The following is a 25,415-nucleotide window of genomic DNA, read 5'->3' as shown; positions in this document are numbered from 1 at the left end:
TATCAGGCAATTAATTGGTCGAAGTTGAACCTCAGTAGTCAGTAATAGTTAAATTGATTTTACTGACAATTATCAAAGCAGAAATAAAGATGTGGGGTTTTTTTTTGTATTTGACACACTTCTGAACAAAAAGCAAATACATCACATAAAAGTTACAAAACATCAAAGACAGAAACGTAGAAGAAAAAAGCTCCCAGTGAAAATAACATTTTCTTTTTGGCATAAATGATTGTATAATTTTCAATTAAAAGGCTTTTTTAATCTTTCTCTACTCCTTTTTTTTGCATGATTTTCCTTTCATCTTTTTGCCACATGGTTTCTTTCAATGGTTGCTGCTTTATTTATTAATTTATTTATTTATTGAAGTGTGTGGAAATCAAAACAGAACGACACAATACATCTTATAAATTTGGTGTTTAAAGTTCTGTTTGATATAAAACCCATGTAGAAGTTAAGCCATAAATGACTGTTGGCCAAAAAATATCTATGTCTTACTGTCAGGGACCAAGCAGTAAAGCATAAAGAACACAGGTATTTAGTTTGAAAGATGTTTTCTTTTTATTTTACCTAAAAATATGAAACATGATTAACAAATTCAAAACATAGACAGACAGACCAACAAAAGAGGTCAACTTAATAAACTAGACAGAACTGACCAAACCTCAAACAAACATGCAACAAACTGACCTGTTGAACTCACACATCAGGGGACTGAAATACTGGTTTCGCCAAACCATATGACACACAAGGGGGAAACAAAATGGCTGCCACAGAACAAACTAACACACAACAATGAAATAAAACCCAGACAACCCTCTGGCAACGATGCACGATAGTTCAGTCTAACGAGGCAGTCAGCCGTACCTCAGGGCCCCGTTTCAGAAAAAAATGGTTGATCTACCCCGAGTGGAAAGCAGCAATTCTGAGTAGTCCTTCCTCGCTCTGTCATACTCTGCGTTTTTGGTTTCAGAACAGGTGATATCGATCAGGTAACTAACCTTTAGTTGAGCACGGAGCATGAAAGAAGACCTCATCCTTCTGACCTTGGCACCGCCTTTTGCCGACCAGGAAGGGGAAGCCAAACATCCAGGTAACTCAAACAAAGAAATTAGCTATTAATACGAAATATTCTGATCATTTTGACCTTGCAGTGTTGATACGTGTGCACTCCGTATGAACATTGTAAGGTGAGATGACAAAATAAACTAACATAGTAAACAAAAGAAAACATAATAGATGCGAAAATGTATTTGAAGTATTGACTGCAAAGCCAAGTAAAGTGAAGCAAACTAGTGGTGAGGCGTGGATCTTGCAATGTGTGACTTGCCATCACACTTAGAGTATTTTTTTTTCCAAATGTCGCATACACCTTACATGTAACTGTATCTATAATAAGTCTATAACTTTTAGATGATTGTCTTTCCAGTTCAACAACTAAGAGCATTCCGTCATTGTTCAGTGTGCTCTTCTTCTGAGTAAGAAGTAATCTATACATCTTTTAAGCTTTTTAGACAACCATTCTTACTATTTGGTTTGTTCATAGTTTAAATACCAATCAATAAGGGCAGCTGTAGCCATTCAAAAACTGAAAATCTACTTGAATAGGAAGGAATGCATAGAGGACAGTCTTGCATTTTTTGATGTTGAAAGTCTTATTCAAAATAAATTATTTGGATTTAGTCTTTCAAATGGTGTGTGGCCCTGAATGCTTACTTTTCTACTTGGATTTCTAAAAATCCTTTGACAAAAATGTTGAAAATAAGCTTGTATGAAGATGGAGTCATAACCCGTTCGCTTGCACAGAGAAGACCAACCAGTTCATGAATGGCGCTGACTTTATTTAGTATTTATTGAAATGCCCTCTCTGGCGGATGTTTCCGTTCCAAATAAGAATTGTCTATGCAGTCATTGTGTGCATGATATGATTACGGTTTCGAAGCAGTCAATATGACGCTTTCAAAGATAACAATTCTGTTCCACCTGTAAAGCATGGCAGTGGTAGTATGATGCAGGAGAACTGTTGCTACTGATGTATTGCAAAAAGTGGGTGCAATATTAAAGATGGAGTACTATTAACATGTTGTTGAACCTCATCTGAAATCAACAGCTAGGTTATTAAAACTTGAACAATACTGGGTAGTTCCTATAAGACAACAGACTCAAACACACTTTGAATGGTTTCAGAATGGATACAGATGGCTGTAATTAAGGTTTATAAATTACCCTGACCGAAATTATATTAAAAATGTTGAGTTCACACACCAACCAATTTAAAGGAAATCAATTGTTCCTTTTGAGCAACCCTCAAATAGCTGACCAGAATTATGCCAGTGGAGTAGGACGTTTTGAGAAAACCGTGGACTTAGCCTGAACATTTAAAAAAGCACAACTTACAGGTTCCTCCCCCTTACTCTCTGTTGCGAGACAGCCCTCCCTCCACAGCAGAGCATGCCGTGCAGCTGTAATGTTCATATGTCTGCGTAGGAAATTGTCAGGAAATGTAATGGTTATGTTATTGTACTCCCCTGTCTTAGGTTTTCTGGCTACTTTGAGTTTTGTCTTGTCCTGTCAGCTTTTTAGTTTAGGTTTGGTTTCTGATTTATTTCTTGCTTTGAGCCTCAGCACTGATGTCTGGTCTAATTACTTACTCTGCACACCTGCCTTACTCCACCCCTGCTGCAATCACTTCTCATCAGTTTCACCTGCTTCATCCTCCATATAAACTGTTGAGACCAGACATCAGTGCCACTGCATGAAAAGTGAGATTTTCGTCACTATGCGGCACTGTAGATTGTCGTGGAAGTTCAGGTTAACGGCTGTTCACGGCAATTTGCAGGCAACACCGAAAACTGCCGTGAATTGTCAGAAATTGACGTGGGCCTACCTTGGGAGTTGTCCCCCCATGACCCCCCTCCTCCTAATTCTAGGGGAGGCTTTAACATGTAAATGAAAATGCTGTGAGCTAAACAAATGTAAATCAGGGTTGCAGGGGGAGTTTTACCCCAAGTGACATTTCTCTAAAAGGTAAGAAAATCTCTGGTACAAATAGATCAGGCTCTATATAACTTAAATATAGACTCTTACATTTTACCTTGAATTGATTTATTTAATTAAAGTATGCTAGATTACTGTGTATGCCATTAGCAATGGCAAATGTTATGTAAAAAAAATACACAAAATATTTTATTTAAAAAATTTGTTTTAATCAGAATCAGTTGGTAAAATGTGAATCAGAATCAGCAAGGTAAAATGTGCATTCCATGCAAACATTAGAATCAGAATGAGAGGTCTGCAGAGATCACAGTCTCCTAGAGCTCAACTACTGTGCATAGTGGCATGACTGCAGTGACCTTTTTTTTGGTCTTACTTAAATGCACAGAGGATGTATTAACTACACATCTCCCAGCAATGCGCTCAACTGGCAGAAATTATGCTGGGTATGACGTGTCTGTTCCCTGCAAGCCCCAAACTTCTATTGGCTTTCGTTCTGCTGACACCAAAACACTGTGCTTCACATAAAGCATATCAGCTGTGTCATTGCATGACAAAGTCCCAACCATTTGTCTTCCTAAAATACTGGCAAATTCTGCACCATATTCACATGTCCATGGCATATGAAGCTGTTGGCTCTGCTGAAATTGCCTCATAATCTGGACTTCAATTGTCCTATTGTTGTGATTAAACTTTCCCAGTATTCCATTAAAACGCTCAAATGAAAGCAGGGTTAACATGGGGTGCAAGTTTTGAATCGCATAAAAATGTGTATGTGTCACTAATTAGGTCAAGAATAGATTATGGGAGTGTGGTATATGGTTCAGCGGCTAAGTAGGTTAAAAAAAAAATTACGTTATTCAAGCTAGAGCATTGAGAATTTGTTTAGGGGCAGTTAAATCAACTCCAGTATGTGCTTTACAAATAGAATCAGGAGAAATGCCATTATGTATCAGAAGGCAACAGATAATGGTTAATTACTGGATAAATTTAAAAGGACATAATGAAGATCATCCAGTTATGAAAGTATTAGAAAGTTGTTGGGAAAGACGAAAGGGTCAATTTAATAGTTTTGGATGGATTGGGGATGATAGAGCAAAAACATTTAATGTATATAACAAATAATTCAGTCCAACAGTATTGTGGGCTTTGAGACCTACATGGATATGGAAATATATTAATATAGATAGATCATTATTAAATATTAAGACAAGAAATATAATAGATATCTGCCAATAATTTTACAATCAAATACAGATTAAATATAATGATAATTTGCAAATTTATACTGATGGTTCAAAAAATCCCAAAAATGAAGCAACTAGTGTAGCTGTAGTGATTCCTGATTTAAAAATTAATATTTCAAAAAGAACATCTAATTATTTTAGTATATATGCGGTAGAATTATGTGCTATATTATTAGCTTTAGAATGGGTGGAGGATACAAATATAAATAAAATAATAATTTGTAGTGATTCATTATCTGCATTATTAAGTATAGAAAAGGGATGTACAAAGATTTTTCGTTTTTTTTTTTTTTTTTTCCTGGGATCATAAGGATTTGAAGGATATATATTAGGATCCAATAGATGGCAGTAATGCAACAACTATGGATGCAAGCTGTCGTTAAATCCTAAAGAAGAAGAAGAAGAAGACGACGACTTTACTGTGTTTGGATTTTACTGGTATGCCGGACAACGTCTCGCGTTCAACTCCTCTAGGACGCGATCCACAACTTTCAGCCAGTCCGCAGACTGACGAGAAGAAACTGCTGATTGCTATCAGTGGACTGTCTCGTCAGCTTACTCAACATACTGCCGACATGAATGAGAGGTTCACTCAACTGCAGAATTCGGTAAACTCCAGGTTGCTGTCCATAGAGGACAAGATGGCGGCGCTGCAGTCGAAGAACTGTGCGGGAGAGACTAACTCCAAGAAGAGAAGACGGATGCACAAAAGCTTGCGGTAAGAATATATTTGACTGCTAGCTAAGCTAAAAGTAGCCTAGCCATAACCCAAAGCTAAGGGTGTATTTTTTGTGATTTACAGTACGCCGTCTTCACAACTCGGAGACAAATTGCAGGCGCTATGAACCGGCGCAAGGGTAAGATTTAAAGAATATGCTTTCATTCTGCGATAAAAGGAAATAGATACGGATAGATACCGATCATAACTGTACATTTTGTTTTCACAGACTAAGCACGCGTCATAATGAGGCAGTTACCTCCTATCTGCTCGGAGCAATAACTGCAAGCCTCGATTTACACTATATTGATAAAGACGACATTGTGTGTAAGGGACTTGTTTTACTGTTTCTCCCTTGTTTTTAATGTTACTGTGACTTGCGTTTGGTTTTTATTCATACCACTCTCATTTATGTTTTCCAGCCGCCTGTAAGACGTATTACGAGACGGTACGCAGGAGCTTCAGATATACGCAGCCAGAGAACTCAATGCGGGCGGAAGCTGCCAAGAATTCAGCTCGGAGTCGAGCGAGAAGAAAGAGGGTAAGACTTTATTTGGTGACTATTTTTCAGGTGCATTGATAGATGTGTTGTGTCCATACGCAGTGCATCCCATCGCATAATACTGATTCATTGTTTTGTTTTTTACAGCTGCAGGAATCGAGGCAGAGCGTGCTAGCTGATGAGGAAGTGGAACTCTGGATGTCCGCCACCGTCGACCTCATGTCTGACGAGGAAGATGGCGTCGTTGGCGGGGTCTCTGGATGGATTGTACCGCCGTCATTTCGTAGGCCGGATCTCTCTGAACTCTGTGTGAAGCTGCAGTCCCGGTTAGAGGCGACGCCGAAGTACAAAGCCATGCACAGCAGGCGTCTGCACATCGGACCTCCCTCGGAAAGAACGCCGCCAGCAGTTGCCTACAACCCCGAGGAGGCAAACGGACAGTTCACGGAGTTGTAGTTTTTTGGATACGCATGTGTGGGAAGATCCTCGCGTTGTATATAGTTGTGTGTGTGTGTGTGTTTTTTTAATAAAGCTCTTTCTTTGCATAAACATCTTCCTGGCAAATGTTAATTTCCTGTATAAATTCATTCATGTCCTTGAAGGTAGCCTAATGATAGTGTAGTAGCCTACATAAGATAACATGAATATACAGCATAAAAATATATATATATATATATATATATATATATATATATATATATATATATATATATATATATATATATATATATATATATATATATATATATATATATATATATATATATATATATATAAACCAACCAATCACGAGTGATTTTACTAGTTTGAAAATAATGGTTTCAGCCAATACTGAGTAAGAACATTCTGGCCTGCACTGGCCACGTGTGGTTTTGCTGCCAATCAGGAGCGATTTTACTTATTTAAAAAAAGTGGTTTCAGCCAATACTGAGTAGGTTATTCAAGCCAGACCTGGCCAGCCGCGCGGGTTCGCTGCATTCATATGCTAATTAGGGCCATTAGTGCAGCTGATCGCTCTCCACATACGTCAGAGTCCGGTTCCGACAATTTGTGGCACTGAAAACGGCGACAAGCACGGGTTGCAAATTGTCGTTAACTGCCGAAAATTAGGGAGATCTGCGGTAGTTTACGGGGACGAAAATCTCACTTTTCATGCAGTGAGGTCGTCTGTTTGAGTATGGGTGAGTCTCCTTCTGCAAGTTTCTGTTTATTGGTTTTCTTTTGGATTTTTGACCCCTTGTCTCCAGTGATCTGAGCCACCCTGTTTCTGTCTGTTCCTGCCCTGCCTGTCCAGATAATCTGTTTATTTTTGTGCCGTCTTTTGGTTGTGAGGTCTTTTTGGTTTTTGCCCCAGTCTTTGATTTTTGTTCATAAAGAACCTGATCTGAATCTCTGCTGGTCTTGCTGAATTTTGAGTCCCCTGCCTCTGATTCATTACAGAAATTGTCAGTTTTCCTGTAAAGCAGCTTGTTTCTCCACACAACTGCAGCCCACCAGCAATCTAGAGCGTGTGTGATGGTAGTGCTGTGCTGGGGAGGGGGTGTGAGCAGCACGTACACGAGAGTGACTGACACGGCTAAAAAACAACCAGAGCCAGACTTCACCCAGGCTCTGATTGGTTGTTTCTGTCCTGGATCGGTGCATTTCAGCAAATGGCAGTAGGACGACTAGGAGGAGCCAGACGAGCTTTATTTTTTTCCACAGAATATCTGTCTCATACTTCACTGTCGGGGCATTGTGACGGTTTTTAACAAACATGTAAAAAATTATGCTTCTACAAAAGTTACCTATTGCAGCTTTAAGCTCCTTGATGGCTCAGAAAGGATACCGTTTTCTGCAACTTCCAAGAACCATCTATGTAAACATTAGTTGGAGTATCTCTACCTATCTTTATGTATGTATTGAGCCTGTATGAATATTGTTGACCCTGTGTGGACATCACACAAACCAACATTAAATTCATGCCCCCAGTTTTTGTTTTTGATTGAGGTTGTTTGCTAGATGGCCAGTTGCCCCGAAGATATAGGGATCCTACTAAATTGTTAAAAGACTCAAATTAATATGAGGTTAAATTTTTGACGACTGTGTGTGGCAACTGCACCTGATAGCTTGGGATTGACGGGCATATAAAACTGCAGGGGTGCAAGGATAAAACGGATGCAGCGTTGATGTAGCACAGAGCACACAGAGGATGGAGAGGGAATAAAAAATAATGTTCCCAAAGCTCAAATATGTGGAGCTAATTAATGAAATCATTGATCACCTCTATAGTATGAAACACAAAGCATGCCACTGTAATATAAATTATAATTCCTTTTCATGCTCACTGGTGTGAAATAACGATTTAAAATCACATCAGCGAGGGGAATTCAACCATAAACCTTGGAGGAAAGCGTTTGATATCCACAATTTATGACGTTTTTATTGTCTTTAAATTTTATTTTCCCACACAACCATGGGAAATGGCATCCGAGGAATAGCAGTTAGGGCTCTGTTGAATTGATTTCTATTTCATGTTTATTTTATGAATGCGCAAAGGGAGTGAGGGCCGAGTTTTTTTTATGCGTTTGGTTTGGAACAAATAAACAAGTTCATGAGGAAACTCCTGCAATAACGCTGATTTAATTGTGATCACATAAATTCTCTCTGCGGTTTATTTTTTTTCCTGCAATTGCACCCTCGAGGGTGGTGTTGTTTGGGGTAATTTTATTGCCTTCGCAGTGGAGATGGACACATATGGTACAGATTCTACCTGTGATCATGTTTTATAAGCTGATGTCAACATTTCCAAGTGGGATTCCATAATGATTTTTTTTTTCTTTTTTTTAAATAGAGGGAAGTTTTGGCACTCATGTGGAACTAACTCGGTGTATCTAGTTAAGTAATTATTAGATTACAGTTCTGGCTGCAGAATTTTTTTTTACCTGATTACCAAGTGACTATATAAGTTATTTAAAACATTTAAAGATTTTAAATATATTGAATATTTTTCACTGTTTGATAACAGTAAACACAGTTACTGTAAGTTCCATATTTTTTGCCAGCTTTTCGACATGATGAAGAATTGCTGTATCACAGTAGTATTTGATTTCCTTAATCATGAAGCTTACATTTTCTCAACATATGCTAATTGTTTACCCTGATGACTGAGAATTTGCACATGCATGTTTACCCAAAGCATCACTCTACTGCTGCTGTGTTTTAGCATTTTTAAGACGTTGTGTCTGCCCTCCGCTGTGTTCTTCTATTAAATTAGAGTCGGATTTTTTTTTTTAATTTTTTATGTATCACTACAGCAAAATTTCTCTTTGGCTACTCCGGTTCACATTACACATAATGAAGGAAAAAAAAAAACCTCACAAACAAACATGCAATGAACAAGGGTTATATGTTTTATTTTATTTTTTTAGCATTCAGGAATATCACAGATAAAGATAATCAGGTAGTACGGTGCTTATTGAACAATGATGATTGAGGCTTCTTTCCCAGAAATGTGCATTTAAATATTCAGAGATGACAGTGTGCAGTAGGCAGTAACATTAAGGTGATTGTAACGTATGACGGGATAGTAACAGTGGGGGTGATTTTGAAGCACTGGACTGCAGTCTCCCATCAGGGGGCGATTGCCCTCACTGTTCTTCAGAAGAAGAAATTAGAGTATGGGTTATGAATCAAAATGGCATTTTCTTTTTCTAATTCAAACTACACAACTGATGATGAAGAGAATAACAAGGGTTGTTCCTGGAAGACTTCATCTTGATTTTCAATCCATGGAAACAAACCAAAGAGACCTCTTGAGGATTTTCCTTAATGACAGTGTACCAGGTGAGCTGAGAGTCTTCAGGATCCCTTTTTGTCGTAGCCACAGGTAGCAGCATTCTGCTGATGTAGAGATTTTTCTATTATTTATTTATTTGCCTTGCTGTGTTAGTTTTCAAAGTGTGAAAGTAATTTTATTTCCACATTTTGTACCAATTTTGTATGGCTTTATGGCATTTGCCCTGGAATAAGAAGCCCAATTCTTCACAATCAGAAAATCCCATGAAGCACTTAAGTCCTTAGTCTTGACTTACACTTGAAAAGTGTATTGGATTACAGAGGAACAGCATCATTTTAGGGATTCAGTGTCATGACAGTGTGGGATGCTATGGATACTACACCTTTTTATTGTTCTTATTGTTTACATTTCGCAAAGGTATTGCATCAAAGATTTTATTCCACCTCTCAAATTTGTTCTGGGAACATATACTGGATATTTTTAAGGCAAAAACGATACCTATGAGTATATTTAGTTAGTTTGAAAACATTGATCAACATCGCTTCGCAAGTAACTCCAATGGAATATTTTGGCATTCTTAAATGTAACATTATTAAAATTAAACGATTGAAAATAATTTCAGTGAAGTATATAAGTAAGTTTTAACTTACTTATATATACTTATATATATAACTTACTTATACTTTTTTTTCTTTTGCTGTTACTTGTGTTTAATGTGGACAATTTACCAAAATAAATAAAGTGATTGATTGATACTTATATACTTCATTACATAATTGTTTCATTATTCATTTGTCTATTAATTACCTATTTACTCACCTACTTTTAAACCTATTTACTTTCAAGTAACTAACTTCCTTATGTTCATGTACACTCTTTATTTTGTACCGAATTAATTAAATTACTTATTTTACCTGTCCCACAAACACATTTTACTTACTTGTGTTTTCACTTATTCCATACTACTACTACTACTAATAGTAATAATAATAATAATAATAATAATAATAATAATAAGACATTTTATTTAAAAGCACCTTTCAGAGCACTCAAGGACAATGTACAGATCAATCAGCAAAATAAGAATAAAGCAATATTAACAAATATTAAAAGTTACAATTGACTGACAATTACAGAGGGTATGCAGCTCCATCCAAAACCCAAGCTCCTCGAAAAACTCAGTCAATCTGTGTGGTACTGATTAACATCTCTCCAATTGTTGTGAACAAGCTGCCTGTTAATGTAGTGAAATCTAAATACATACATGTACAATTGTGCCATGAATTCATTCAGTTTTCCTTTCCATACTTCGACAGAGATGAACAGGAAATCAATATGTGGATGGACACAGTGGAGGTTTGAGTGACATCGTTTCAGTGCACCCAGGTCTTCTGTTATTATCCACCAGACTGCCCGTGACCCCTGCTGTCGTGTGATAGATTTCCCACAATGACTTGCAGCAACAAATAAGCCGATGACGTGATCCCTTGCCAAGCATGAGGTATGAATGCTCGCCAGTTGTGAGGCCAAACAAACTGCAGTGGAACGGGCAAATGTACTCGCAACCATTAATCACACATCAGTTGAGAGTTGAATGCACACAAATTTATATGTACTAGATTTATGTGGCAGAAGCAATTTGACAAAAATCCATACAAGTCTTAGTAGTTGGAGCTGGGCTGTGATTAATGAGAAGTACTTACATAAGAGAAAGTGAGCGGGCGAGAAGAAAATGGGAGGACAGAGCTGGAGGAGGCAGAAAAATGACAAATGTATGGCAGCAGACTGCGAGAGAAAGAGACTGAGAAAAAGGTGACTAGTTGATTGACTATCAAACACCCAATAACCCTCTTACACCCTACATCCAGACTTTACGCTCTAAAAACAACTACTTAAAAATGATGAATGTGGTTACCCACTGCAGCTAAAGTCTCACTCACATAAGTTTTGCTAAATAAAGGTAAAAGACCAAATCTTTGCAAATAAACACTAGTTTAAGTCTTATTTTTTTTCTCAAAAAGGACACATTTAAGGAACGAAACGTTGTGATACAGGATGTTTCAATATTAGGAGGTTATACAACTGAACATTCTCCGAATGAGAGCTGAATATGCTCAAAAGGAAAATGGCTTGATACGTTTAGGCCTTTTGAGACTGCTGGTCCTTCTGAAAGGCTTTGATATTCTAAAAAGAATAATTTCAGCTCTCCAAATTAAGTGGACAGTGCAATCTAGAGGACTCTCTTTTGATCCCCTCGAGGTGAGTCTTTTGTTCAGATGGATAGAAGCTGTTTGGTACCGTCCACGGCACCGCTTACACAGCTCATTCACAGCTTCTATTGCTGCAGGTAATAGATCAATAGCCCCTCACATGGATGAATAAATTAAGCAATTAATAACAAAATGAAGCTTAACTAACTAGTTGGGCAATCACCTCTATTCTCACCTTAAACTGCCACAGACTACCTTAAACTATGTTTTGGTCTCAGTCAGCAAAAAAAAAAAAATGAAGACGTTCTATCCTCATATGTTTTCAAGATGTAAATGTCACCATATTGTTGGGAGAAGAATAAATAACTGGTCTTCAAGTCTTCGGATTGTCTGTTAAAACACTTACTGGAACTGGTTTTGGGTATTTGGTTATATAAATACCTACAAATATCTCTCACCTCTCTACAGTCTATTGCTTCTGGGTTAGGCCACTCAACATGTTTATACCCTGATGTCAGTGGTGGATACAGGCGGAGGCGCGAGGGGAGCGCGGGAACCCCCCCTTTTGGAGAACAAAATAATTTTTTTAGAGCCCGAAATTTTAAACATCCTTTATAGAATTAAAATTAATAGCCAGTACCTGTCATCTAGAACGCGCTGACGCCGGCGCGGCGGTCGAGACTCTGGATATCCGAGCATGAATTTGAAATGCTCACAGCTCAGGTCTCGCATTATTACAACGTGACGCGATTAGTCAGTGATACCACAATGCGTCAAAGCGATCACGAGGAGACGATGAAGCAGGAAATGATTTAAAGGGAAAGTCCGGTCAACAAGGAAAAATCAGTGGATCATTACCTAAACCTAAAACTAATACGTTTGTGGTGATGAATTTAGCGTTAATCAGTAAAGAAATAAAAACATAAATTGTCATCGCGATCACCGATACTGGGGCGGCCATCATTGCCCATATTTGGGCAATAATGGCCGCCTGACATCACATCCTGTGACGTTTCTTAGCGGAGAGGCCCTGCACTCCACAAGCTAATTCAATAGGAACTGTTGTACACAGCTGCGATCAACAACAATTATTTCGGATTTCGAGAGGACCTCACCATTGAAATTTGCGAGAGCTATTGTTGAAGCAACAATGCCCAAGTGCATGGCAGTTGGATGTTGCAAAACATCGGGTAAAAGTGAAAAAAAAAACATTAGTTTTTTCACCTTTCAGTTATGAGGCGGAGGGATATTTCAGCTGGTGTCTGTAATGCGGCAGTGTCACTTAGTTTATTTTTTTAATACATATTAATATGCATCAAGGCTCTCTGTGGCATTTTTTGGTTGCTTTACTCTTTTAACTGTTAGTAATTCATAACATCCTTGTTGTATAAATATAACATGATAAGGGGACCCAGTGCGTTTAGCCACTCCTCAAAATGGGAATGGTAAGGGACCTTGATGTTCAAGGAAAACTACACACCTTAGCCTGCCCACATCTATAGCAAGAGCAGAAATGGGAAAAAAAAATAAGGGAACTGGAACAAACAAGGCTCGATGAGGACCTGTATTTACCTGGCCAGTGAGAAGGATGGCCGCAATGAGGAGTGGCATCTGAAATCAGGAGGTGCTATTTACCATCGTGTTGGTTTTTCATAAGCCTTTTCTGAAAATAAACTTAAATATGTGGAGTTTGATTAACTATATGGTGATTTTAACTGGAACCATATGAGGGTAACATTGAGCTTTTCAGAAACAAACTGATGATAATCGTATTGCAACATGTGTGTTACTGAGTAAAGGAAACTCAACGTTTGGTATTTTTATTATCAGTTAGTCACAAGAAACTGAGATATAAAAAGCTAATAATTGTTTTATGATGTCATCCTCTGTTATCAAACATGTTGAATTTGGAAATGTTGGTAGCTTTTGGAAATCTTAAAGTTTAGTTAAGATTTACAATATGTAGGGAATACACACAGACAATGCTGTTGAAATATCAGCTGTTTTCATCGCTGATTAAGATTGCAAAAAAAAAAAATTTATAAAATGGAAATGGCCGTGGCTGTGTGCTGTGCTAAATTTTAATAACGGTAAAAAGCACTCCAGGTTGGTCAAAGCAGATGAGGGAAATGCGCCTCATTCCCATTGCTAAATATGGTTTAGGGTATGTAATGTAGTGGCCTTTTTCTCTTGAACCTTGTTAGTGTGTGTCGTGACTATCGTGGAGTTTACTAATACACCAGAATGTTTTAAATAATGCTGGTCGCGTCTTATATGACATTAAAGTATGGTTATTATTGGAGCATTTAGTGGCATTTCTTAGTTTCCAGACCTAAATCCTTTAGAAAATATGTGTGGTAAGCTGGAATAAATTTTGTTTAAAGTCAGGGACGGGAACTATCAGTAACTGTATTGCTACACCCTTGATATCAAGTTGGAGAGAACAAGTGTAGCTTTGCAAAGTATATTTTATTTTCACCCGTTAACTGTTCTGCAGTTCCCTTTTATACGTGCTATTAGGCAAACAATCCCAATTCCTTTTCATGACATATGCACACAGACAGATTGTGACTAGTAACAGTTCTGGCGATTGCTTTGCGCAGAAAGTTTCGCTTATAGTAAACATTTTGATGAGGATCATAGATGGCATATGAGTCAGAGAGTGATTAAACACAAACCCAGGCTGGGTGGTAATGTCTCACCGCTAACACATTGGCAGTGGGAGTCGTAGCTCATCTTCGCCCTTTTTCCACACGCACAGGGCTGCATTTATGTTTTTGAAATTACATTTATTCACTCCCGTGCTCTGTGGCCCATGAAACATTTACCAGCAATATGAAAAAGGTGCATGACCTCAGTTTGGCTACCCCTGAAAAATACCTCAAGTGGCCAAGACTACATGACTGAACACAGAGCCTGCTCTCTCCTACAGGTCACATCAACCTCACATCTAGTCCTGCTTTTCTTGGTTTGTCCTTCTATTTGCCATCTCGGGGTCTTTTGTCCAATTACGTTTTTCATTGAGCAAAAACAAAGACAAAAAGAGCAAACGAGGCACGAGGAAGTTGAGCTGGTTGTGCTCCACGCCTTGCACAGTTTTAAAAAAACAAGGCGGCAGTCATAAAAGAGTGCTAATTTATTTTATTTTATTCCCTTAAGAAATCATCTTGGTGAACTAATTATTTCCTATGTTGATAAATATATAATGTGTTGAGCTGCTGGGTGTCATGGTTAAAAAGGCAGTTCAAATTGGCGCCTCCTTTTGTGTGTTAAAAAGCCCTGCAAATATAACGTTACAAACAGTGAATTAACCCCTCTTCTTTTTAGTTCTATGGTGGATCACAAATGTAGGCATTGACTTAACTGTGATTGTATAGCATTGACCTCACAATACAGTGCAGGTGTATGTGTGCGTGTATTTCTTTACTCACGCTGTGGCTCAAGGCCAAAGGGCATCATGGTTATATTCCATTCTGATACACTGATGGACACCAAGCTATTTCCATCACACAAGGCACAGTACGTTGGGCCATTAAGTCAAAGGAAATGACCAGCAGCCAAAGTAAATTGTGATCATTTGGAACTTTTTAGCAACTTTTGTTCAAAGCAGTAGAGGGCTCTGTAATGCTTTCTTAGGGAGCACATAGAAAAACAAGAAGATACTGAAATAAATAGTAATTTTCCTGCTTTAGAAAGCCATCTTCAGCCTGGAGATGCCTTAAAAGATCTGCTGGTGACTGCAATTGGCCATTTTCAGCTTGATTATCCCTCGAACTCAGAAACGTGATTTTTTTTTTTTCCTATTCAGTGACTGCAGCAGTTAGTAGTTCCATGTTGGAAATGTTGATGTGTAAGCTACTCCTGAGTGAAGAAGACAAAGTTATCAGTTTATTATGTATTACTATTTTAATATTAGTAAGGTTCACTTGTCTCTATTTTGTATTACATTTATTGGCCAACAATGTCACAGCATTTGCTGCAGAGCTGCTAAAGATGTCTTTTGCTTACCAACTTTGCAAATCCAACATTTTTAAATTTTTGCAGCGATTCTGTAGTCCAAAGTTGAAGTGGATGAGTCTAAATGTTCGGTTGTTGGGTGGAGTGGATCAGCTGCAGCTGTCTGATCCACTTTTTAGGCAGGCCTGTGAAAACACCGTTGCAGTAATCAATTCACCTAAAAATAAACGCATGAATTCATTTTTCCAGATCCTGCTGAGACATTAGTCCTTTAACCCTGGAAATATTCTTCAAGTGATAGAAAGCTGACCTTGTAATTGTCTTTAGATGCTTTTGGAGGTTCAGGTCTGAGTCCATCACTACTCCCAGATTTCGGGCCTGATCAGTGTTTTTTAGCTGAAGCTGTGTGCTAACTTTTGATCTCTCCTCTATTGGTCCAAAGATTATTACTTCAGTTTTGTTTTTATTGAATTGAAGAAAATTTTGGCACATCCATGCATTAATTTCTTCTAGGCATTTACTCAGTGCTTGAATGGTTTCATAGTCACCTGGTGACATGGTGATATAGAGCTGTATGTCGTCTGCACAGTTATGGTAGCTGATGTTGTTGTTTCTTATGTTCTAAGGGGAGCGTGTAGATTTTGAATAGGAGGGGACCCAGGATGGACCCATGGGGAACCCCACATGTGATTTTTGTCATCTCTGATGTAAAGTCACCTACTGACACAAAAAAGTCCCTGTCCTTTAAGTAGAACTAAAATAAGATGTAAAAACAATTGACATTTCAACCTCTCTAAAACTATCCAAATACAGTTACTAAATTATTCATTATTACTACATGGCTTGGTGGGGAAATTATTTAAAATTTAAACATTGCTGTGTTTAAAAAATAAATGTTTTTATTTGTTTATTTTTGTAAAAAAAAAACTTGTAAGTGCAAAACAACTGTTACTTTATTACCCACATTTATCTCATTGCCTATGTCTTCTTAGTTGTAAAACAAATTTAAATAGAATGTTAACAGAAGAGTTTTGAGGAGATTTCCTGAAACTGTCCAGGTTCTGTTCAGTATTTATCTGCATTGGGAAATAGCTCCATATAATCCACTATATTCCCAAAAGTATTCACTCACCTATCTAAATAATTGAAATCAGGTGTTCCAATCACTTCCATTGCCACATGTGCCTATAATTAAGCACCCAGGCATGCAGACTGTTTCTTCATATTTTGTGACAGAATGGCTCACTCTCAGGAGTGAATTCCAGCATGGTTCTGTGATAGGTCTCCACCTGTGCAACAAGCCCTGTCGTGAAAGTTCCTTGCTCCTAAATATCCCACCGTCAACTGTCAGTGGTACTACAACAAAGTGGAAGTGAGTGGGAACGACAGTAACTCAGCCACAACGCCGTAGGCCATGTAAACCGAAGGTGCAGGGGCAGCAGATGCTGAGCTGCGTAGTGCGCTGACGTCGCCATCTATCTGCAAAGTCAATCAGTACAGACCTCAAAACTTCACATGGCCTTCAGATCATCTCAAGATTAGTCCGTAGAGAGCTTTATAAAATAAGTTTCCTTTGCCGAGCTGCATCATCATACATCACTGAGTGCAATGCAAAGTGTTGGATGTAGTGGTGTAAAGCACACCACCACAGGACTCTGGAGCAGTGGAGGCGTGTTCTATTGAGTGATGAATGACACTTCTTTATCTGGTAATCTGATGAATGAGCCTGGGTCTGGCAGTTGCCAGGAGAATAATACTTGTCCACCTGTATTGTGCCAAGTGTAAAGTTTGGTAGAGGGTGGATTCTGGTGTGGGATTATTTTTCAGGAGCTTACCTTGACCCTTTGGTTCCAGTTTAAGGAATGCTTCAGCAAATCAAGAGATTTTGGACAATTCCATGCTCCCAATTTTGTGGGAACAGTTTGCAAATGGCCCCTTCCTTTGTACTCCAGTGCACAAAGCAAGGTCCATAAATACATGGATGAGAGTTTTTATGTGGATGACTTTGGTTTAGTTTCCCGACTTTCAACCCAATAGAACACCTTTGGTATGAATAAGAGTGGCGACTGAGAGCTCGGCCTTCATGTCCAATCTCAGTAGCTATGTTTACATGCAGAAAATTTTACGATCGGATTGAAATGTATTAAAAATTAAACGGATTAAAAATACCCAAAAATAATTGGATTGTACTGTTTATATGGGCAAACAATCAATTAATCCGATCATAATTTGCGTGTATATGCACCTGGCTTTATCCAGAATACAACCACTCTGACATGTGCAGTTCTCAAATTTCGCCACAGAAGAAGAACTTCTGTCTTTGCTGAACAACAAAAAACAGTAAACAAAGCAGTATTTTATGAGTTTGTTTGTCCTCCGAGCGCCCAGGCTGGACTTATGCCACCTTCTAATTCCTGTTGAAATGTCAATGAATAAATAATAATTTTCAGTGTTTATGTTCTTTTGAACAGAAAGGTTTTATCGGGATTCCCGACAGTTTTGTTTCCCGACATATTTTCACCACTCAACAATGTGGAAATAAGTCACGTTTACGTCGGGCACACATGGATACTCGGGTCAGTTTGCCACATTCTGACAAGCATTTATATGCATGCTGATTGGATTGTCAATTGGCATAAACCACACCCTCATTCGTAATACAGTTTCCTTCCGATTGAGCTTAATCAATCAGAATATTCTTATTGGCTTGTTTACATGGGACATTTATATTCCAATCTGCCCTTTGTTTTGATTACTTACTAAAAAGTAGCTTGTGTCTGACTTCACAAATACCCTTCTGGAAGAATGGCTAAAGATTCGCATAAACACTCCAGTACCTTGTTTACAGCCTTCCCATAAGAGTGAAAGCTGTCATTGCTGCAAAGGATGGACCCACGTCATATTGAACCCTATACAATAGGAATCAAATATCACTTAAGTTCCTATGCGAACCAAGGCAGGTGAGTGAATACTTTGGGCTAAACTGTATAGGTATAGCCACTTTAAGACATTGTTCAGCCCTGTTTTTTTGTTTTATTTGTGAGACACTGAAGAAAATCTGGTTAGTCCCTTTATTTTTAGCACTTTTGCTGGAGTAGTTGGTGTAAAATTTCATTTAAGTGAACAAGAGATGGCAATCAATATAAGCTTTCTATCATGAACATTCTATAATAAATAGGAACTCAAAAAAGCAAGGTGATTTAACATATTTTTTTCTTCCTTTTTAGATGCTTTAGAAGGATTTAGAAGATACTAATGTTTGAACAACAGCCTTTAGTTCTAGCTGCAAATGACAAAGAGATAGCTGATCTGAACTGTTTACAAGAAGTAGTGGTAGTCCACAAAAATGGGACATAAAAATGAAAATAACTTTGCAGAAATCTCAAGAAGAGAAATGATAATTTGAAACTTTACTGATTGTCTGAAAAATGTAAAAGTAAAACAAAATAACACTTGGTTATATCACAGAGGTGTAATAGATTTATGTGTAAAGAGTCAAGGGCTCAAAAATAGTCTGGGTGACTTTCATAGACTCATACAAATTCATCTATGCCTTTAGTTCGTCTAAGCAGTTAAAAAAAAAAACTACAATGTTTATTTGAATACAATTTTAAGGGCACATAGCTTTATCTAGCAAAATAGTGTAATATATGCCTTTATTTTAAAGATGGATCCCAAGGCCACAGCTACAGCGAGAAGTGGACGTGAACCAGAATGGAACCTTGAGAACTCCACGTGTATGTGGAGCAGCAGTGCTCCACATAAAGTGCATTCATCTGGACAGAGAAACCTGTCTCTGTTAAACTTTTACCACTGAAGAGCAGACCCTTTAGTAAACCACTGTTCAAGTTATGATAAAATGTTGATCCACTGTGTCAAAGGCTGCACATGTCTAAAAGTCAAGAATCAACAGTTAACAAGAGGCTACTAAAAACTTTCTGCTCTATGATGCGGTTTTAACCCAGTATGAAATTTGTTGTGGTGCAGTTTTTTTAATTTAAAAATCTATTAACGATAAAATTTATCTAAAACATGTCACAGAAAATTGGTTTAGCAGAGAATAACTACAATTTTTTTTTTTATATATATTATTGTTTTTTTCCCGACAATCTATCCTCACCAGTTAATTCATGTTCACATTTAAAGTGACCCAAACAGGTTACCGCACATTAGCAAATGAACTGAACCCTATCCATTCATGTATTGATCCTTACAGTGATCTTTTAAGTGTGCTGCTGGTACAACCTTTTTCTTTATGTTTACATATCAAAATTCCAAAATAACACAGCTCACAATGCTTCCTCATTAATAATTTGCCATAGCTATATTTAAAAAGGGTGCTGATTCATACCTCAATTTGAAATCTCAGTAAGCTGTGGAGTGATTTTACGATGAGTCTTCGCTTTGTCTTTGTGTGGTCACCCATCCCCACTTCTGTCCAAGCTAAACAATTAACTAATTTCAGCTTCTGCTAAGATCAATAGATTTGGCCATCCACGCAGCCGAATGCAATTAATAGAATGAAGTAACAAAAATCTGACTGTAATTTCTCCTTAGAAGAAAAACTCTGTCTTGCTGTTTTTGCATTGCTGTTTTTTTTCATTGAGACATTCATTTTTTTCTGCATCACTTTGATATAGTGCACACCAGTAAAGAAAATGCTATGATATAAACTGTTATTTTTCCAATTCTTATGACAGCTCGCACTTTAATGTGTTATGGTACATTAGGTTTTTGTATACACATTCTTTATCCATTTATTTACATAAAATCCACATCTGATTTCTCAAACTGAATAAAAGTATGCAACATGTTGTAAAAGTTGTTGGATCTGATTTGATTGCATCTCTTTCTTTCTTTTTTTTATCTGCTGGAAATTCTTGTCAAGCAACTGCCAGTTAGCCTTATCTTTGAACACATCCTCACAAAGTCTGTGTACATCACGGGTGTCATCAGAATTTTGCACAGAAGAGGGTTGAGAAGATGTCAAGTAGGGGCTGTGCCCATGATTATCATTTGTACTTTTTCAAGAAAAAAAATAAAGACTATACTGTAGTAATGACATAACAAGCTGGCATTATTTAAATGTAATAAATGTATCTATTTTCTAGTCAAGGAAATTACATGTTATCTAAAAAAAAGTTTTTAATGATATGTTCATGAATTTCCCCAATGTGGCACAATAAAGCATGACCTTCTTTGTATTATAGTTCAAAAGTAGGTTTTACTTTCTAGAGCATGGGCCTGTATCAATGTACACATTAAAACCTTCTAATTATTTAACAGTAAGCATTTCACACCACATTGTTCTTTTATATTCTCTTTCTGTATGTAGCCTAGTGTAGGGCAACGTTCCCCCTCTCCCACCTGATGTGGGCATTACTGGTCAGCTGGTTTAAAGACTGTGTAACATATAGCCATTAGGGGGCCCTAGACCTGTAACTTCCAGGTTTAGTGCCCCTGAAGGCCACTGGCAACATTGCACTGTCACAAAACTAAACTGTATCCCTCCATCTTTTGGAATCTGATAACAGACCACTTTGGACCAGCAGATTGAGAAGTCACCAAGGTACTTGCAAATACAAGGCCACATTCACCCCTCTAGATTAAATCCTACGTCATTGACCAAAAAAATATGTCTGATAAGGTAAGTGTCATATCTATTTTATTTTGTTGTTGTGGCAGTCTGAGCTCAGACTGCCGTAATCTAGAATGGCTCATGTGACCTAGAGTGACCCTCTAGGTCACATGACCCATTCAGCAGCGGAACCGGCCCTCTCGTTACACAGTCGATGTGCACCAAATGCTGTATATTGACCAGAAAAATTATTTAATATATCTCAAATCAAGCTAATATTTGGGTCAAACCTTACTCTGTACTGCTTTCAGAGAAAAAAAAGATAAACATTCACCTCTGGATAACATATCCATAAAACCTTTTTGAACAATATGTTAAAATCCAATAAAACAAACTTTAACTTTGTTACAATTCCATAAGGTGAGTTTGGCACAAAAACATTGTAGGACACCAACAAAAGAGCACCACATTCACGGTGGAATATGGTGGTGGTACCATGATGCTCTGGGATTACTTTTCTTCAAATGTAACAAAACATTTTGCCAGGTTGGATAAAATCATAAACAGTTCATAATATCAGTCAGTTGGAACCCAACGTTTTCAGGTTGTCATTCTTCACCATTACTGTGAGTGCAAGTGTGCATAGTATTTTTCCATGTTTCATGCTGAAAGTCTCAGCAAGAATACGTTTCTAGCATGGTTGTCCTGATCTTTGGTGAATGTTTATTATTTAACATATCTGGATCTATCTTTATAGTTATGCTTTATAGTTCTGAAGGAAGTTCCTCCCTACTGTCGCCAAATTGTTGCAGCAGATGGTAGATTGCTTTAACATCAAGAACTAGACTTGCCATACTGGTACCTTTTTATCAACTGGTTATTGGCTAAATGATCAGTAAAAATAACTATTGTATTATAAATTGGAATAAAAAATATATGTAATAGGATTCTGTTCATATGATTAAACTCTCCTGCCCACAGCCAAACAGAAACCCTGCCCTCCTTTGACCCAAAGTTTTCCTGTAATACCCCAAATGATTTATCTTCTATCTCAGCCACAGACCCATCTGCTTTTACATGTTTCTCTTCAAACAAATCCGAAGATGCTGATACTCCTTTTTTTCTGCCCCTTCCATCTATTTGTCTCTAGAAGTCAGATGAAGAGGCAGCTGGAGAAACTGAAAAGGAATGAGGCTGCAGGTCCAGTTGGTGCCAGCCCTAGAGTCTTGAAGACCTGTGCAGAGCAGCTCTGTGGGATTATCTAGCACATCCACAACCCTACTCTGATCCAGGAGAAGGTTCCAGTGATGTGGAGAATATCCTGCCTTGTTCCATTAACAAAGAAAACTTTGCCGTCAGTCGTCATGGACTATATAATTATTAGTTCTATAGTCTGTGACATCCCGGAGCATGAAGAGCCTAGAGAAGTTCCAGTTGACCTACCTGAGAAAGTAAGCAAACAAGCTATTATCCTGCCCCCAAGCAGTTTTCTAATCACTGTGAAGTTGTAGATGCCACCATATACCTTTTCCCACCAACCCAATGTTTTCAGGACAAAGCAGTCAGCACTGTGAGGATCACATTCTTTGATTTCTCCAGACTGACTGGAGCATTATGTCACCCAGAGTGGTACCTGACCAGAACCTAGCTTCAAGTCAATCCATGGTTCCTTGTTCACCTCGGCCAATCATTAGTGTTCTTCTCTCAGGCACACCCACGCTTAAGTCTGGCTTCACCGATGGCTTCTAGAAGATCATCCACTACACATTCTGGTCCCAAGAGCCTTCCTGGCACTTTAGTTGACTGTTGCTCCTTCAGTCCCGCTGGCATTCTTGGATTCATACACCACCAGGCCTGTTCACCCTCTAACGTGGAAGAACCATCGAGCCTTGAACCACAATTTGACCCAGACAACCAGTATCAACCGCTACCTGTCTCATCATCTCCAGCTCTCCGCTAATCATCTTTCCTGTAAGTCGGTCTCTGCTGCACCATTTTGCCTCACTGCTTGTTGTCGGTGCTCACTTCTATCCTTTGACTTCCCCACCGTCTGTGACCAGAGCCTTCCCAGTTGACCAATCCCCAGATCCACTTACTCATTTCTTCATCATCCAGCCTACAGTAAAACTTTTTAACAGTACACTGTTGTCTCTCTGTTTGTTGCTTCTAGGTCAATCATGGAAAGTGTCAACATGACATCCTGCCGTCAGCATCTACAACAAGAAGCCTGCATAATGACAACATGTAATATGCCTTTGGGATTAATGACATATTTTTGAATTGAACTGAGTTGAATTTTGGTTAAAATGGATTTTATTCATCTGGGCTTTTGTATCTTTTATGCAAAATGCCTTGGGAAGGAAAGGGTAAACATTGGATTAAAATAACTGTAATTTTGTTTAGCTGGGCATCTGAAACAAAGGTTTATTAAGTAAAATTAACTTAAAGCGTCTTTTCTCAGGATAGGATAAAAAAAATATCTCAAGATATTGTCATACAAATGTTAGAAATGGTGTCTCTCAGCTTTTGTATTGGACCTCATTATGATATTCTGAGTTAACATTTTTTGTTTTTAATCAAACTTTTACTTTTATTTATTTTTTCCGTTAGGCCTAGACATGGACAAAACATGCATAATCTAATGGATGGAAAGTAATCATATGTCTTATTTGGGAGTCCCTGTCACCATCTGGGTTCTAGATTAGGGAGTGGCCACATTTGGAGAAGTTCAGCTTGATAGAAAAATGAGTCGATGCTCTTAGGTGATCAATAGTGCCCGCCTTCATGACACATAAGGACAAGTGGGTATTTCTATTTTTTTTCTAGATGTACATGTTTTCATCAGTGGCTCATTAAAGCTACTGCATTTTTTTTCAGTCAACTGCTCCTAAGGCTACCTTGTTTACTTCTGGCGGTGCCTGTCTTACTTAACCCGGTGGAGTATAGAGACGTTGGAGTTGGGGTCGTGTGGTTCAGTATATGATCTCACGGGAGATTTTGACCTTTTTTGAAAAATCTCTACAGACTCCCTCTCTCAAGATGAGAATGTGGGATGCAGTGAAGCTAAATGGTAAACTAATCTAACACGAACACACAACTACAACACAAGAACTGTAATTTCCCGGTTACATTCATTCTTGCATGTCTGTTAACGGAACAAACATAATAAGCAAACACACACAGAGCAAATCCCGCATGGATTTGATGATGCTGAGCAGCAGAAACCCCTGGGAGCGAGCTGTCTGCGAAACAAAACAGATGTTGATCTGCACAATGTCACCTAAATGTCAGTAGTCACACTTATATCCTCTTTATTAAATGTGCTTTTTCTACTGTATGGGCTTGAGTTTCTGTTTTCATTTAGTACCCACATGACTCTGTCTCTCTTTCTCTCCGTTGGGTAATGTGTGAGAAAACCTGTGACAAAACCACCTGTGTCACCAAAAGGGATATTCAGGATTCATGCTGTCAGCTTTCATCATCTACTTCAAATGCTTGTTCATATAGCAGGGGGATTCACCCCTCAACATCCAGCTGCTCAGAGGGTGCCCTTGAGCCAGACCTTTAACCGCTTTCTTTGCCTGATTGCTATGAGAAGAATAGATGGAATTTGAATTAGTTTGCTCTATTGACAAAATATCTGGGCTGTGGGTAGCGTTTATAAGCCTGACCACTATATTCAATACATATACTGTATTAATAATAAATAGTAACTATATTAAAAGGTGGTCGCAGTAGTAATTTGCACAAATAAAACGGTGGCCACTCAGGGACGAGACAAAGCATTCGCCAAAGCAAGTCTGAATAAAAGCATGAGCTAGGTTTGAATAAGTACCTCCTAGGCTGACCAAAAGTAATCAATATTGTCACTTTTGAGATTTAACAGATAGGATTCTAAAATCTTAACTTGTCTTTAAAAGAAACTCAGTTTAATGAATAATGAGCTAGATGAGATTCAATCGTGATTTTATTCAAGGCTTTAAATGAGAAATGGTCAAATCCAGTCCTTTAAAAACAATGAGTTAACCTCTTTATTCAAAAGATAATCTTAAGATAGGAATCAGGTACCTACATTAGTACCTGACATTAGTCACTGGTCGTGTACAGCACTGCTTTCTTACAATACCTATACCCTTTGCACTGATTTACATTTACTTAACATGCACACAACAGTCCATTTTTATGTTTTTTTTTTTTATCTTTTTCATATATAAAAATGAACACCAGAAAAATGCCACAGGGCCTGCTTTAGATCTGTACACTTTACCTTTACCATGTCCTGAATGTTTACCCTAACCCTTAACATTTGCACTTTACTGACCCTAAGTTTGGACTAAAATATTACTTCACTGCTTTAATCTCATGCTGGTATGCATTATTTTTGCTGGAATCACAATATTTGCCCTTGATTTCTTTAAAATCAGTTTAGCTCTT

General features: G+C 38.0%; 1 protein-coding gene across 1 annotated transcript; it reads left to right on the top strand.

Annotated features, from left to right (window-relative positions):
• The first annotated feature begins 4,879 nt into the window (after positions 1 to 4,879).
• LOC118561677 (uncharacterized protein C14orf93-like) lies at positions 4,880 to 10,655 on the top strand. Its single transcript, XM_036133885.1, has 5 exons — positions 4,880 to 4,956; positions 5,186 to 5,283; positions 5,379 to 5,497; positions 5,606 to 5,825; positions 10,645 to 10,655. Exons 1-5 carry the CDS (start codon positions 4,880 to 4,882, stop codon positions 10,653 to 10,655), a joined length of 525 nt encoding a protein of 174 aa, XP_035989778.1.
• Positions 10,656 to 25,415: the final 14,760 nt, after the last annotated feature.

This window comes from Fundulus heteroclitus, unplaced genomic scaffold (genome assembly GCF_011125445.2).
Source record: "Fundulus heteroclitus isolate FHET01 unplaced genomic scaffold, MU-UCD_Fhet_4.1 scaffold_69, whole genome shotgun sequence".
Classification (NCBI taxonomy): domain Eukaryota; kingdom Metazoa; phylum Chordata; class Actinopteri; order Cyprinodontiformes; family Fundulidae; genus Fundulus; species Fundulus heteroclitus.
This window is presented reverse-complemented; position numbering and strand designations above follow the sequence as displayed.

What these genes read in the sequence shown, in the direction of transcription:
- LOC118561677 (XM_036133885.1), top strand. Translation starts at nt 4,880, where the DNA reads ATGGCGGCGCTGCAGTCGAAGAACTGTGCGGGAGAGACTAACTCCAAG. An exon ending in TGATAAAGACGACATTGTGT is followed by an intron (nt 5,284 to 5,378) that starts GTAAGGGACTTG and finishes TATGTTTTCCAG; the next exon opens with CCGCCTGTAAGACGTATTAC. An exon ending in GTCGAGCGAGAAGAAAGAGG is followed by an intron (nt 5,498 to 5,605) that starts GTAAGACTTTAT and finishes TGTTTTTTACAG; the next exon opens with CTGCAGGAATCGAGGCAGAG.